At 39.1% G+C, this 16,415-nt stretch overlaps 1 protein-coding gene across 7 annotated transcripts in view; it reads right to left on the reverse strand.

Annotated features, from left to right (window-relative positions):
- Nucleotides 1–16,415, reverse strand: part of Tmem135 (transmembrane protein 135) — a 264,682-nt gene that overhangs the window by 90,757 nt on the left and 157,510 nt on the right. For all 7 annotated transcript variants that reach the window (NM_001360746.1, NM_001360745.1, NM_028343.5 and 4 more), the window contains one exon: nt 13,143–13,208. In NM_001360746.1, the coding sequence (NP_001347675.1) occupies nt 13,143–13,187 (45 nt within the window). In that variant the 5' untranslated portion in view covers nt 13,188–13,208. The remainder of the gene's footprint in view (nt 1–13,142; nt 13,209–16,415) is intronic.

The raw sequence follows: 16,415 nt of genomic DNA on the forward strand, positions 1-16,415 counted from the left end.
AATCCTTTATCATCATGTCAGGGAAGCATGGCAGCATGTAGTCAGACATGGTGTTATAGAAGGAGCTGAGAGTTCTATATCTTGAACCACAGACAACAAGTAAGACAATGTCACACTGGACCTAGACTGAGCATCTGAGCCTATCCCCAGTAACTCACTTCTAACAAAACCACACCTACTCTTGCATATGGCCATAACTCCCATAACGCCACTCCCTAAAAGCCTACAGGGGCCATTTTCATTCAAACGACCACATTCCACTCACTGGTCGCCTAGGCCTATATCATAATGCAAAAGTGCATGCAGTCCTACTTTAAAAGTCCCTATAGTCTATAACAATCTCAAACGTATTTAAAATTCCAAAGTTCAAAGTTTCTTCTGAGATTCATGCAACCTCTGAAAAATCAAAATGAAAAAGTAGATCACATATTTCCAACATGTAATGGCACAGCACATACACTGCCAAACATTACCATTTCAAAAGGGAGAAAAGAACATATTGAGAAAATTCTGGGCCAAAGCAATACCAAAACAGTTGCACAAACTCCAAATTCTGCATCTCCAAGTCTAATGCAAAAGTCTCTTTCAATTCCTTTCAGCTTTGTTGACTGCAATACACATCTTTCTCTTGGGTTGTTTCTACTCCCTGTTAGCAGCTTTCCTTGGCAAGCATCCCATGGCTCTGACATCTCCACCATCTTAAGATCTCCAAGGAAATCTAGGCTTTAACTTCACAGCTTCACACAATGGCCTCTCTAGACCTCTACAAAGGACACTCCTGACACATGCATGCCTGGCCTTGGCGGCTTTCCTTAGTCATGCAGGGAGATTCTTTAACCCCTTTCTTCTATCCTTGTCTCCAAAGCCAGAACCACTTGACCGAAGCTGCCAAGTTCTGCTGCTTGCTGGGACTGGAACATGACCCCCTTATTCAATTGCATCGTCACCAGCTTTCTGTTCTCCAGGGTTTCCTTCACTGCCTGTAGACCAGGCAGGCCTCCAACTCTACCTTCAGATTGCTGGGATCAAAGGTGTGCATCACCACATCCATCCCTAAGCTCTTCTTTCATTCTTTTCACAAGTTGGAAGCTTAGCAGGGTGTGGTTTTGCCCAGCGGTCACCATGCCCTTTATTCCATCTAACATTAAGTTTTTCTTTAATCTGTTTATCCCCTTGTACACAAGATATAGCTCCACTCCACTTCCTGGTGCCCCATTTCTCCTTGAACTGCACATTTTGTTTTTTTTCTTGCTCAATTTGCTCCTTTTCATTATAGGTCATCATAAGGGTAAACACTAATAACTACCCAACATAGCCAATGCTGGGTTATTTTGAAATGTCCTCTGCTAAAGCTGTTAATCTATAATTCATCAATTTAGCCTCAGGCAGATTTTCTGGATAATGGCAAAAGGCAGCCACATTCTTCACAAAAATATTGTAAGAATAGTCTCTATGCCACATACCAAAATTCTTCTCCCATCAAACCTCTCCTGAAGTTAGACCTCACAGAAGTTCAAAGCACCCTCAGCACCATCTTCCTTGCTCCCAAGGGGCCATGAAGCCCTGCTTAAAGCATTCAATTGGTTTTGTAATCCAAAGTCCCAAAATCCTTATTTCCTCAAACAAAAATATGGTCCAGCATATCACAGAGTTCCCTAAGTCCCTGGCACAAACTTCTGTCTTTGTTGGAGTTTCTATTCCTGTGAAGAAGACTTCATGGCAACCCTTATGAAGAAAAACATTTAATTGGCACTGGTTTCATTTCAGAGGTTTAGTCCATTATCATCATGAGGGATGTATGGAAGCAAATAGGCAGACATGGTACTGACGAAGGGAATGATATATCTACGTCTTAATCCACAGGTAGCAAGAGAATGCCAAACTGGGCCTATCTTGAGCATCTGAGACTTCAAAGCCTACCTTCAGTAACCCACATCCTCCAACAAATCCAACCTACTGCAGCAAAGCCACACCTCCTACAACACCATTCCCCATGAGCTTATGGGGCCATTTTCATCTACTACAGTGTCCACACAGTGCTCAGCCACAAATGGGACACCTATATCACTCTACCCACCTCCAAGGCTCAGGGACCAGAGAGCAAGGGAAGATTGAAAGACTATGAGCCAGAAGCCAAGGAGGATCACTGTAAAACAGTGCCTTCTGGACATAATGGCAGCATGCCTAAACTCAGCACAGCTTGCGAGGCACAAGATGACAGCTACCATTCTAGCATGGAGTAGGAAGGACACACAGACCTCTACCCCAACTGGGGAGCTAATGAGCTGATGGCTTTGGGACAGGCAAAGTCAGCTTTCTTTAAGGGTATGGTCCCTGTTACATTGACCACAGTCCCACTGGATAGCCCCCTACCCATGAGTATATGAATAACTCAAATTGGACACAGTGAGCTATAAAATAAAGAGGGCAGAAAGTTGAGAAGGGGTGGGGAGGTAGCAAGTAAATCTGTTAGAGGTTAGAAGAAATTTTAGGGGGCTATGACTGAAATACATTGTGTGTGTGTGTGTGTGTGTGTGTGTGTGTGTGTGTGTGTGTGTGTATGTGTGTATACATATATATGAGAATTTCAGAAAATTAATAAAATTAAAATTAATTAATTTCAGAAAATTAAAAATTAAATCATTAAATTATATACTTTCAATGAAGGTAATTTCTATTTTTGTGATTAGTAAATCCATTTTAAAAACTTATCACAAGATTACACGAGGCATTTAAAAAGTTGTTTTCATCACATTTCATCTTCCTATAGATTCACTATGAACAAGAAATTTAATACATAAACATTGAAAAATAACAGTTTTACTATGAGAACACTCCATTACATATGGGGAAACTAACACTTAACTCAAATCACCAAATTCACACACTATGCCAATTTATCATTTCAAAAAAAGGAGTGGGGAGACAGTGCTCAAGTGGCTTGACATGAAAAACTGTGGGTGCAGACAAAGTCCTACTTGTCCTTATCAATAGCAAGGTTCTCAAGACTGACTGGGATTGCTCTTTCCATGGGCTTCACTTGATGATCTTATAATCCCTATAAATTACATTAGAAGTACCATTACACATAAACACACACACACACACACATATTTAGCTAACTTGTATTCAGTAATGGTTGGTATAACATGTGTATATGCAAAGAAAAGGAACATTATTTACATTGGGGGCTTTATGTTTGATTTTAACTCCTGCACTTCTCCTCTTGCTATCTATCTTTTATGCTCTTCCGGAAGTTGCCTCCCTAAAAAGAGGCTTCACGATGTCTACTCACCCGCCCAACTCATGATCTCCCCAATCCACCGTAATCTAACTTCCAGCTACTATACGAAAGCTTGCACAATGTCAGTGAGCCAAGCATTTTTAACACTGTGTCTTCAATTCAAGCCACCTAAACGATCTTTCCCATGAGCTTTGATCTCATTTGCTTCTAAGTCATGAGAAAGCTGTGTAATTTTCTGCCTGAAATTAAGGGCACCTCTTTACCATTAAATGCATATCTCTTTTCTGACCTGACTCCCTGAACCAAATCACATGGCACTTGACACTACACATAACTTCACATACAGAAAACAGAGGTAAGAATCAATCAAACATTTTTAAAAAGATAGATAGATAGATAGATAGATAGATAGATAGATAGATAGATAGAACAGACAGACATGTATTTCTATAAGCCGAAAGATCTAAATACTACTGCTTAATTCATTCTACTATTACACACAAAATTAGTTTGGTACACTCTGTACAACCCTGAATGTTTTAATGTTTACAACCATATTTGCTTCTGCATGCATTCAAGTTTAAGTTTAGAGGGTGGCTGACTGAGAGGAAGTATTTGGGACTAGCAATACCCATATGGAAAGTATTAGTCTCCTAGCCTAAATCTAGTATTAGGATCAAAATAAGCTGATGCTATCTTAAGAATCCTTCCAATTTCTGAAAAAATAAAACCTATTTGATAGTTGGTCAGATATTGCTTAGGTTAAGGAAAAGTGTAAGACATTTACTTTTATGTTTATATCAAAAGTAGTTTGGTTTAATTAAGCAAATGAGGGTTTTTTTTTATGGTAGAGATGACTACAGTATCAGGCATACCTGTACCCTCAGCTTATTCAGATGACTAAGAGAGCAAGGTCACTGAAGCCTTGGATCAGAGAAGCCTGATCACATGTGAATTGTGGGCAGGGTATATTACTTCAGAAAAGAAAGTCATACACACACATAGTTGGTATAGAAAAGGTATTTAAAATCTGGGTTTAGTCCTTGGACTTCTTTGAACCAACGTTTGCTAAATAAATTCTGTACATTTAGAGTAAGAAGAAAAATCACTGAATATAATTTGATGAGTTATGAGTTATTCATAGTAGATTAAATTTTTTAAAATGTCAGACAACATGAAAATTCAAGCTCTGAAATACAATCTTTGACACCATTCCAACAGATACTATACACTGTCTGCCAGAGGTGGTAAAACAGTGAAATTTTAACCACCTACTAAATGTATTATTATTCCAACTAACAGAATTACAAAAGAAAGGACTGAGACATTACTTTAGACAAGTCACCAACCGAAGTACCTATCCCATGCAGGTTGCTGACAGCATGATTTGTTTTCTATACAACCAGATAGAAACCCACATTTACCGAAGCCACCTACAGCACTGTATCCCCAGATGTGATGACTAACACTGGAACTCCCCAGATGTGATAACTAACACTGCATCACCCAGATGTGATAACTAACACTGCATCACTCAGTTGTGATAACTAACACTGTATCCCCAGATGTGATGACAAGCAGACTTTACTGAGCTCAAACTTTCTGCTTTGTCATTGAGATTCATTTATTCCCAATACATTACAGAAACTAGTTTGGGAATTCTCTGCATAATAACTCTTGCAACCAACCTATACTATTACATCTGTCATTCTTTGGATCCTGTTAAATACACTATAACTTTTATAAGATAAAATCTAGTACATTATTGTACAGCTTTCCAAACAAATAATTTTGAAATCAGTCCAGAAGAAAAGAAGAACCATCAGAATATGGCATTTGGGAACATTCTAAAAAGGTCAGAACTTTTGTTTTTAATTATCTTTTCTTGAAAGATACAGGCAAATGAGGAGAAACTAATAAATTAAGAAAGAGAATATTTCCATGTCAGTAGATATGGTATCTTAATACTTTATTCCTGTTTTAAAAAAAAAATCAAAGGTTATGCTGCAGAAGCAGCTATCCAGTTTCCTTTATAAGATCAACAGAAAAGAAGCCTGTGTCTGTGGAAGGTTAGTGTCTCACCTCAGTGGGACCTTTGACCAACCATTTCCACTTCTCAGGAGAACCGGGTACTCAACAAGCAGTAACTTTACCCTCTTTTGTGTACAGTGCTCTTTGCAAGTCAGTTTTTCTTCTGTCACTGCACTTCCTGACGAGTTTATTACTTGTATAAAAACAAAGATGTAATCAGCAGGATTTGGTTGAGTAAGTATAGGAAGTTTGTAACTGAACACATACTGCATACACCACAGTCCATGCCAATCTAAGTAGCATGACTTTCAAGGAAGTAACTGACGACTCGGAAGGGAGCAGAACACTGTTGTTAATGCAGCTATAGAGGAAATCATTTAAACTCTCTCACTATGGACTCTCAGCTTACACACTATGAAAAAATTACAACACAACCATACTATTAAAAGAAAATAATTATGATTTAGCATAGGACAAATCTAACACATTTAGTTCATACTAGACATTGTGACAGATGCCTTATAGATACATGATCATATTTCTCAAGATGCAATGCTTTCATCTCAGAAAAGACACTGAGAGAAAAGGTTCATGTGGCAAAATTTAGGCTCAACTAGTAGACAAGGTATCCTAGAAGCTTAAATGGTTAGTTTTGTATGTAACTTAATAGCACGGAAGAAGATCTTACAAGCACACAATTATTCAAGAGAAGAAAGGGGAGAGAGGAAGTGCTACATATTACTACACTGCCACAGGCTAGATTTGTCTAATATGCTCTTTAAAAATATCTGCTTCCAGTTATTGGCATTCTGTTGTCATCAAACCTCAAAGTCACCCCCGTCTGTAATACTAATGCTTTGTTTTTTCACCATCTGAGATTGTGTCTTACTCCAGTCATCATGGCTAAGATTAAAAACTCAGCTGGCAACAAATGCTAGAGAAGATGCTAGAAAAGAAAACCCTCATCTACTGCTAGTGAGAATGCAAACTGGTACGGCCTTTATGGAAATCAATGAGGAAAATTCTCAAAGTTAAAAATACTTCTATCATCTCACTCCTTGGCATATACCCAAACAACTCAATACCCTACTTGAGAGATACTTGCTTAGGCATGTTCAATGCAGTTCTCTTCACAACACCTAGGAAAGAGATAATGAAAATCTAGTAGATATACACAATGGAATTCATCTAATCTGTAATGAAAAGCTAACCATGAAACTTAGAGGAACATGCATGAAACTGGAAAATATACTCAGGGAGGTAACCCAGATCCAGAAAGATAAATCCAGCAAGTTCCCTCTCTTATGGATCCTACCACCAAATCTTTGAATTAATATAGTACTAACACTTAAACATAAAAATGTCAATAAGGATATTTATATTACTATCTGTCTTAAACAGAAATAAAACAGCATTTGCCACAAAAGCCTTTGGTAAATCCATCCACATATTTGTCCATCCAACACTCAGATCCTTATCATCCACCAGGCTCCTGACTCATGAAACATAGCTCTAGAACCAAGGGATTCTCACTGCTGTGGAGTATTCTGCACCAGTTATTGTAGCCTCCCATAAACCTGAAGCATGCTAAGCCAGAACTTGACCTTGCTGCCACTAAAGAGATTATTTAAGATGGAGCCTTCCTCCCTAGATCACTCTATTGTTCTGCCACTGCTGCTGTTCCTCTTCAAGATACTGCTACCTTCTGAGAAGCCCCCGGAGCTATTCTGGAAACTACGCCCTATTCTGCAGTCATCACCTGCAGCTGGTTCCAGGCTCCAAGGATGAATTGGCGGGAATGGACTTTCTCCCCTTTTCTTTATAAGGCGTGTTCCCTGACATTAAAGTTGAACCTTGAACAGACTAGCATGTCTTGGTTCCATTATTTCTCAACCCGCCTAGGCTCCCTCTTTTCTTCCAGATTCCAAGATGCCTTCCAGGCTCGAACCCGGACATGTGAGCTGCTGGCCGGCCCCAACAAGCTATTAAAGCAGGCTCCTAGAAAGTTACAAAAGAAAGGCTCCCACCCTAATAAGCCAAGTAGAATAACTTGTTTTAAATTGTTAACCTGACATAATTGCTATCATGTGAGAAGGGCGCCTCATGAGGGACTGTCGATATGTCCTGTGGGCATGTGCACACGTCTGCTGGAGATGCTCTCAAGTGAATTGAGTGGATAGCACCATTTCCTGGGCCGTACAATGCACTGAATGAAAGGCAGAGAAGGAGCTGAACACTACCATGCACGTATTTATTAGCTCGTCTCTCTCTTTTTGACTACGGACGTGATGCAACCAGTCATTTCAAGTTCCGCTGCCTTAAGTTCTAAGCAACAATGGACCATAGTTTGGAATTGGAAGCCAAGTCAATCCCGTCTTAAGTTGCTTTTTCCAGGGTATTTTCTCACAGCAACAGGAAATGACACTAAGACAAATGCCACAAGTAGATTCAGAGTCAAACTCCATAAACACCTTGTCAAATCAGCAACAAATCATACGGCTGTATTCTCTATGTAGTAAACCTTTAAAATAAACTCTGTATTGTGTTATTTCTTTATATTACCTTAAACTATTATCTTTCTTAAGTTCGAAAAGTAAAAAATGAAAGACATTTCAAGATGTTTTAGAGAAGCAGCTATGAACTGAAATGAGTCACTAGTTAAAAATAATATGTATATACCAGACTAGCCCAGCCTTGCAAGTTCATAGCATTTCAAAGCAATTCTCATGGACAGGCAAGGCTGGTAACCTAAACTTGAATGTATGAGGCGGACAGCACATATGCATCTTCCTAGAAGCTGAAAATGGTAAAGCGATCCAGAGCCATAAACCTCATCTAATCCACATTCTCAAAACTCTGAATACCAATTTGCAAGAAATTAAGTATATTACCCCAAGACACAACTAGGAAACCCAAAAAGAGAAACTGGATCTACTCAGATGCAGGGTTTTGGCGACAAGAGGCTGCCTAAGCCAAGGAGAACATGAGTCTAATCCCTGTACTATGGCTTCAGAGACATATTCATATAGGAAATTCTCAATTTAAGGTTTGTTTTCTTAACCTAAAAGTTCTTGTCAAAAATAGTACTAAGTGCATAAAATTAATAGTTACTAGTTTTTCTTATAATTCTTAATTTATATCTAAAATATAAAAATTGTACATATTAAAGAGTGCACAAAAAGTGATGCTTCAAGACATGACTGCATTAATTTTTAAATCAAATTAGATATCCCTCTCTTCTCAAACATTAATCATTTCTTTACAGTAACAACTTTCAAGATTCTTGTGGCATTTTTAAATATACAATATATTACTGTTATCTATAGTCGCACTATTTGGCATTAGCATTCCAGAAATTCTTTTTATTAGATATTTTCTTTGTTTACATTTCAAATGTTAACCCCTTTCCTCGTTTCCCCTATGAAAACCCCCTATTCCATCCCGCCTCCCCCTGTTCAACAACCCACCCATTCCTGTTCCCCTGTCCTGGCAATCCCCTACACTGGGGCAAAGAGCCTTCACAGGACCAAGGGCCTCTCCTCCCATTGATGACCGACTAAGCTACATATGCACCTGGAGCCATGAGTATACTCTTTGGTTGGTGGTTTAGTCCCTGGGAGCTCTGGGGGTACTGTTTAGTTCATAGTGCTGTTCCTCCTATTGAAATGAAGGTTCGTCTGTACTGTTCAAGCTTTCCCATCCTTCCCTCCACTGTGCCCCTCCCCTCAAGCAACCATCTGTCTACTCTCAGTTACTGTGTGATCAACTTTTTAATGACTTAACGTGAGACACATGCGATGCCCAACACTCTGTGTCTGTTATGTCACTAATCTCTGCTTCTCTACATGTTGTCACAAATTGAATGATTTATTGATTTTCATTGTCACATACAGACCACAGTTCCTTCCTCCACTCCTCAGCAGGTAGATACTATTCTATTTGTTGGATTCCATTTGTTGGTTATTTACAAAGAGCGCTATAATTAACACACAGGTGCATGCCTCTTCAACATGTGGATTTCACTTGCCTTGCCTATATATCAAGGAGAATGACTGCTGGGTCATGTCATTTTCCTGAGGAGCCTCCATTGAGTGTTCCATGGTGTTGGTTGTAATCTGCTTTCCCACCAGTAGTGTGTATGTCAGGGTTATATCTCCATCTTCACCAGTACTCACTGGACACATTTTACTACATTTTCACTGGGTTTTCTCTGGGGACAGGACTTTTTAGTGCTGAGCGTTTTTTATGGCTCCAAATGTATCTTAGTGTTTTCTGGGGTTTGTTGTTGTTGCTTGTTTTCTAGATTTCTGAAGAATGTTATTAGCAGATAAGTACTTCACTGCATCTGTGGAATGCTTTGGGTAGCGTGGGCACACACTAGCTCCCAAACCCAGCAATACTGACTTGCTCTTCTGATTCAGGAGTTCCTTATGAATCCTGGGAGTTTTGTAGTTTGGGGGCTTAAATAAAGTCTTTATTCTATTTGTATTTGATTTTTATAAATGGTGAGAGATGGCAGCCTTGTTTCACTTTTCTGCAACTGAATACCTCATTATCTCAGCATCCATTTATTGAATGGCTGTTCTTTTCTGTGTGAACTACTTGCATCCCTGTCAACACCACCAGGCTGTCAGTGTGTGGGTTTACTTCCAGGCTCCCCTCCATTGGTCTACATATTGCTTTTACACCAGTATGTGCTGTTTTGATGACTGTAGTTCTGCAGCATACTTGACATCTCCTGCTTTTTTCATTCCAGTCAAGAAAAGCTTTGGTGTTCAGAGTTTTCTATGACTACAAATGTATTTTAGGGTTTTCCGGGTTTTGCTGTTGTCGCGTCTGTGGAATGCTTTGGGTAGCATGAGCATACACTGGGTCCCAAATCCATCAACAGTGGTGTATCTGTGTTCGCTCTCATTTCTCCTAATAATGCTTTGTGAAGAAAGCTGTTCTGGTGTATAAATGAGATTTATTATAATGTGCTTAGAATATAAACCCTCAACGAATGTTACTTCAGCAAACATTCATCCTCCTGGATTCTCCAATTAAAGTTATTAAAGTCCCCGTAGCTCTCCAGAGCTCTCCACCTAGCTTCTTTTCAGAGTGTCTGTCTTTCAAAACCTTCACCTTCAGCCCTGCTCATGCCTTTCATAAAGGCGCAGGTAAAGATGCATTTCCTTGGCAAACCACTAACTGAATCCCACTGTGATTTAAATGACTTGTACTTGCAAGCCACAGACTTGCTTGCACCTGATTTTTGAAGTTTGGTAAGTAGGTATTTCCTGATTCCTTTATGTGCCTCTCTAATAAAAATAAGTTATTGCTAGATTAGCATGCATCCTCACCAATTATAGGGTTGTTGCCCAACTTCGCTCACTTGCAGATGATAGGCACCTAAGAGAATGTCAGTCATACAGCATCATCAACAAATGACTCCCAAATAAAAGAACATGAATAAGTTTCTCTGGTCAGGAAATCAATCCCACCAATATGTCAAATGCAATGCCCAAAACTGTCTTTTAATGTGAGACTTTTCATTAAAGTAAATAGATGATTTTTTCAAAAACACTAATTTTTCTGCAAAAACACTAATAGAGCCACAGTAGATTAATCAATTCAGCATGTCTGAAGACAAGTGGTTCTCAACCTGTGGGTCACAAGCCCTTTGGGTGGGGTTGAATGACCATTTAACAGCAGTCACCTAAGACCATCAGAAAACACAGATATTTATAATTCATAACAGTACACTTTTCATCTTACAGACACAACTGAGTGGTAGAATTCAGTATTATAGCTTTCCTGAAGCATTATCAAAAGTTTCATCTTTTAGCCCATAACTGTTTTCTAAGGTGAATAGAGTCCACCATTCAAACAGACAAACACATTTTTAAAAGCCTACCCAAAACATGATCTGCTTTCTAAGTTAAATGATTAAGCCAAGAAGCTAATATAGATTTTACAAATAATTTGCCACAAGTGACTATTCAATTAGCTCAACATCTAAAGGAATAAATACTTTGTTTTTCTACTTATGCTAAGCCAGATATTTTTCTATACACATGAAAAGGAGCAATTTAGAATATATAAAAATGTTTACTGATTAATCTTAGAAGTTTTAGCAAAAATACAATTGTTTGATATTCGAATACTTTCACTAAGGATCTTGTTTGATCACTAGAAAGCTCTTGTCTACAGGAACCTGACTGAAGCAAATAGTATGGGGGAAAGAGTGGGTTTTAGAGACTGTGGTTCCAATACAAGCTCTCCTATTTCTTATCTACTTGACCTCAGGCACAATGCCTAACTTCACCGAGCCTCCATGTTATCTGTAATATGACCAGTATAATTTCTTCCATATATGATTACCATGCAGCCTTAAAAAAACACAACATAGCATTCTGCTGCTCAAAATGTCTTTCCTACATTTAATCTGTAATATAGTATTCAAAGCCCTTCAGTAATTTCCTTAATAAAATGACACATTCCATTTTCAGAGCTCCCAAAATAGAAAAGCTAATGTGTATTTCACTGGTTTTAGGAACAGCCAGACAAAGTGCTTAAGAACTTGTTCCAATGTTAATCCAGGTTGGTCAGGTTCAGTAACTGCCAGTAAAACGGGAAGACTGGCTGGAAAACGCAGCATATTAGTTACTGTCCATTCAATAAAGTAAGTTCATATCCTCAGTATATGCCGACACACTCAGCTAACAGCTTAGAAAGCCTTCCCACAAGACAAGAGATAAAGTGCAAAAGTGCATATCAGCCCTTCTGAATGAGCATAAAATAACTAATAAAACTGAAATTCACTGCCGGGCTCTCTAGGGAGATAGTTTCCTTTATAGATACAGCATCCATAAATTTATTATGGATATGGGAGATTAAGTCTTTCTTCATCAATAAAATATGTTAAGGTAATATAGTGATTTGCCAATATACAAATAAATATTTAGGGATTTTTAAATGATGGCATGGTTGTTTTTTAATGAAGAAATATACAAGTCAACCCAAATTATAATCATACAAGTATATGATTACAATTACCTGTTAGTCTCTTCCACTGTTAAATATTGAACTTACTCAATTAGAAATACTATATTAAATAACAAAGGACTTAACTCCAGGATTGAAAAGGCTGTATTTTATCATTATGCATTTACAGTAAAACAGAAAGAACAAAGCAACAAAATTACATCTGCGACCTAAATATATCTTATTGCAGGAGGAAATTAAGACAGGGTAGCCATTAGGCTGCTAATTTTTGAAGAGAAATTTATTCCAGGTGAAAGACTATTTTTAACTGACAGGGACATATAGAAACATCAAAACTTATAGCCTATAACTTAACTGAGCTGACTCAATAAGACAAAACAAACCCATCTCTCCCCCTCCCACTGTCTCTCGCCAATGAAGACTAAATATTGTAAATTTTATCATAGGAAATAAGTAGCCATTCTGCATAACATAAAAAGGAAGCACAGCTGTCAAGATGGCAGAGTTCTAAGGCACTGAGTTCAGATTGTAGCTCCACTGGAGGTGTGGGTGAGAATCCTACTTCTGACAAAAAAGGAAGCATAAGGGCAAATAATTTTTTAACTGAAATGTCTATAAAAGAAATTAGGAGCCAGAGATGAAATGACTCAGCAATTCCCTTTCAGCCTAAGCTCTGCTAGCACTAGGGAAAAGCAAGGATGGATACACACATCTAGTGCAATGCTCTGCTAGCACTAGGGAGAAGCAAGGATGGATATACACATCCAGTGCAATGCTCTGCATCACAGGGTACCGTGCCCACAGGACATATTGTAAACACTGCTAACCAAGACTTAATGCAAGAATAATAAACACGTTATAACAATATTAAGATTCTTACTTCTCCATTTCTTAACGTCGTGATGGTTCCTCTTGCAACACCCATTCTAAATAGTGTTTCTGTGGCCTGTGAATAAATAAAAAGATATAAATAACTAAATGTATGATGTGTACACAACTGTATATCTCACCAAAACTGTAAAATGACAATACTGTAACATACTCGGTACCTTGAAGAGTGACAAGTCTAAATTATCCCCAGAATGCAGCTTTCAGGCTCCGGGCTTTAAACACCTGATATGAAAGGTTCCTAAAAGTTCTTTATATGCTACATCCATAAGTGCCAGCATTTCAAATATGTTCACTTAGAGACGTGCAACCTTAGCAGAATATAACATATTGTATGCGATTCAGAAGTTGCTGGTTATTCTGAATGTTATTTTCCAACAAATTCATTCAAACTACTTATCTACTTTAAAATACACGGGGGTGGGGGGAATTTAGAAATGTCAGATTTTTCTGAGGAACTGCCAAACTGATTTCCATAGTGGTTGTACCACCTTGCAGTCCCACCAGCAATGGAGGAGTTTTCTGCTTTCTCCACATCCTCGCAAGTATATGCTGTCACCTGAGTTTAAAATTGGACATAGTCCTACTGGAAGATCCAGCAATACCACTCCTAGGCATATACCCAGAAGATGCTCCAACATGTAATAAGGACACATGCTCCACTATGTTCATAGCAGCCTTATTTATAATAGCCAGAAACTGGAAAGAACCCAGATGTCCCTCAACAAAGAAATGGATACAGAAAATGTGGTACATTTACACAATGGAGTACTACTCAGCTACTAAAAACAATGAATTTATGAAATTCTTAGACAAATGGATGAATCTGGAGGATATCATCCCAAGTGAGGTAACCCAATCACAAAAGAACTCACATGATATGCACTCACTGTTAAGTGGATATTAGCCCAGAAGCTCAGAATCCTTCTTAAAAGAAGGAACAAAATACCCATGGAAGGAGTTACAGAGACAAAGTTTGGAGAAGAGACTGAATAAACAACCACAAAACCCAGACACTATGGCAGATGCCAACAATAGCTTGCTGAAAGGAGCCTGATGTAGCTGTCTCCTGAGGGGCTCTGCCAGTGCCTGGCAAATACAGAAGTGGATACTCACAGCCATCCATTGGACAGAGCACAGGGTCCCCAGTGGAAGAGCTAGAGAAAGTACTCAAGGAGCTGAAGGGGTTTGAAGCCCTATAGGAGGAACATCAATATGAACTAACCAGCAACCCCCAGAGCTCCTTAGAACTAAACCACCAATCAAAGAAAACACATGGTGGGGCCTGTGGCTCTAACTGTATATGTAGCAGAGGATGGCCTAGTCAGTCATCAATAGGAGGAGAGGCCCGAGGTCCTGTGAAGGTTCTATGCCCCAGTATAGGGGAATGCCAGGGCCAGTGGGTGGGTTGTTTGGGGGGGGGGAATTCGGAGGGGAAACTGGAAAAGGAGATAACATTTGAAATGTAAATAAAGAAAATATCTAATTATAAAAAAAGAGAGAAGAGAGAAAGAGAGAGAGAAGAAAAAGAAATGTCAGAATAACAACCCAGTCATTGATGTCTACAAATCAGCAAAAATCATAAAAGAACATTAAGGAAACAATTTCATTTACAAAGGCATTAAAAAGTAAAAATCTTAACAAAAGAATTTAATCATGGAGGTTTAAAAGAAGTGTGCACTTTAAACAACAAAATCCAAACTTTAAGACACAAATAAATGCAAATACATCTTCTGTTCTTGTGTTTGGAAGACTTAGTATGAAGGTGTTAAAACTATCCAAAACAATTTAGATATTCAATTCCTGTAAAATTCCAATAACATTATTTTATAAAAATGCTTAAAACTCACTGAAAACTTCCTAACTAGAAGTAAGGTGAGAAAAGGTATAGATTTGCTTGGTTTTAAATAATAGCTACAAGGTAAATTTGAGTAGAATCCAGTGATCATTAAATTCTATTTTAAGCACATTTTCTGTTTTTCCATGATGCAAGCATCTTAACCAAGCTCCCATCATCTACAGCACAAAGCCGACAGCAGCCACAACGGAATCAAGAGCAAATGTGGGAATGATGGTGAGCATAGGAAATCCCAGCACTCTCTCAGAAACCCAAACCAAAACACCTAAGGACCACAATGTATTCAGTTCATGAAAAGCTGCCTGCAAGGGCATGGGCAAGAAATGAGCAGCCTGCTACTCATTTAAACCCCGTGCATAGGATTCACAGTCATGCAACTTTAAGGTTTTTAAACTTTCAAAGAAGTCATCTGCTCATCAGCGAACAGTTTTCCAGGCAAGGCCAACTGAGCCACAGATGCAGCTTCTTCCTCCGTGAGGACGGGAACGAGGCTGCGGAAGGCCATCCATCCTTTAAGATGACCAAAAAGGTGAGGAAAGACTGAGTCACAGCTAGAAAGTCAGAGATAAGAGAGAGGACAGACACCGGCACAGTATCTTTTTTATTATTTAATTTTTGATTCCTTGTAAATTTCACATCAATGGACTAATCTCACTCATTTGCCTGACCCTTTATACCTGTCCTCTGCCCTTGCAACCAAACTACCAAAAGAAAAAAGAAAAGAAAAACCTCTTGTCATGGATGCTGAAGTGTGTCTCCGTGTGCCCCACAGTAAATGCTCTTTTGTCCACACTTCTTTCCTTGTAAATGTTCGCTGCAATGAGTTATTGGTCTACTTTGAGGTCTCTGGCTTCTACTACACTAGCAATACTGGATTCTCACTGTGGGGAGCGGGTGTGGCGGTAGTCCCAAGATGGCGCCCGGGACTGCAGCCAAGTCTTATGACTTGCACCTGACTTCCTCATACACCCGAAAATAAGCCACGTCCATCATGAGAGCTGCGCAGGTGCACCATGACACAAGATCAGGCCATTTGACGAAGGCCAATGAAGTGAGATTATGCGGACTGAGCTAATGGGGCGTGGTTAAGGGGTTATATAAGGGATTGCGATTGGGGGCTAGAGGAGAGTCCTGCTTGCATGTTGAAAGGTTCCTGAATAAACTGCTTTGAGAAGAACGCTGTGTCGTCTGCTGGTCGGAGACAGAAGCAACACCTCACTAGGACTCCTCTCCAGAGATTACCCAGGTTTTGCCCTATGTCATGGAGACTACTTGACCGTTAAAAACTCAGATATGTATCTTCACAAGCTCGAGCAGTCAGGAGAGCAAGAGCAAGCCAGCCCTTGCATGGGCAGCACACTAGAGCTAGCCCTGCTGGCATGAGCAGGTAAGCCAGCCCTGAGGGCA

Source organism: Mus musculus, chromosome 7 (assembly GCF_000001635.26).
Source record: "Mus musculus strain C57BL/6J chromosome 7, GRCm38.p6 C57BL/6J".
In the NCBI taxonomy this organism is placed as follows: Eukaryota; Metazoa; Chordata; class Mammalia; order Rodentia; family Muridae; genus Mus; species Mus musculus.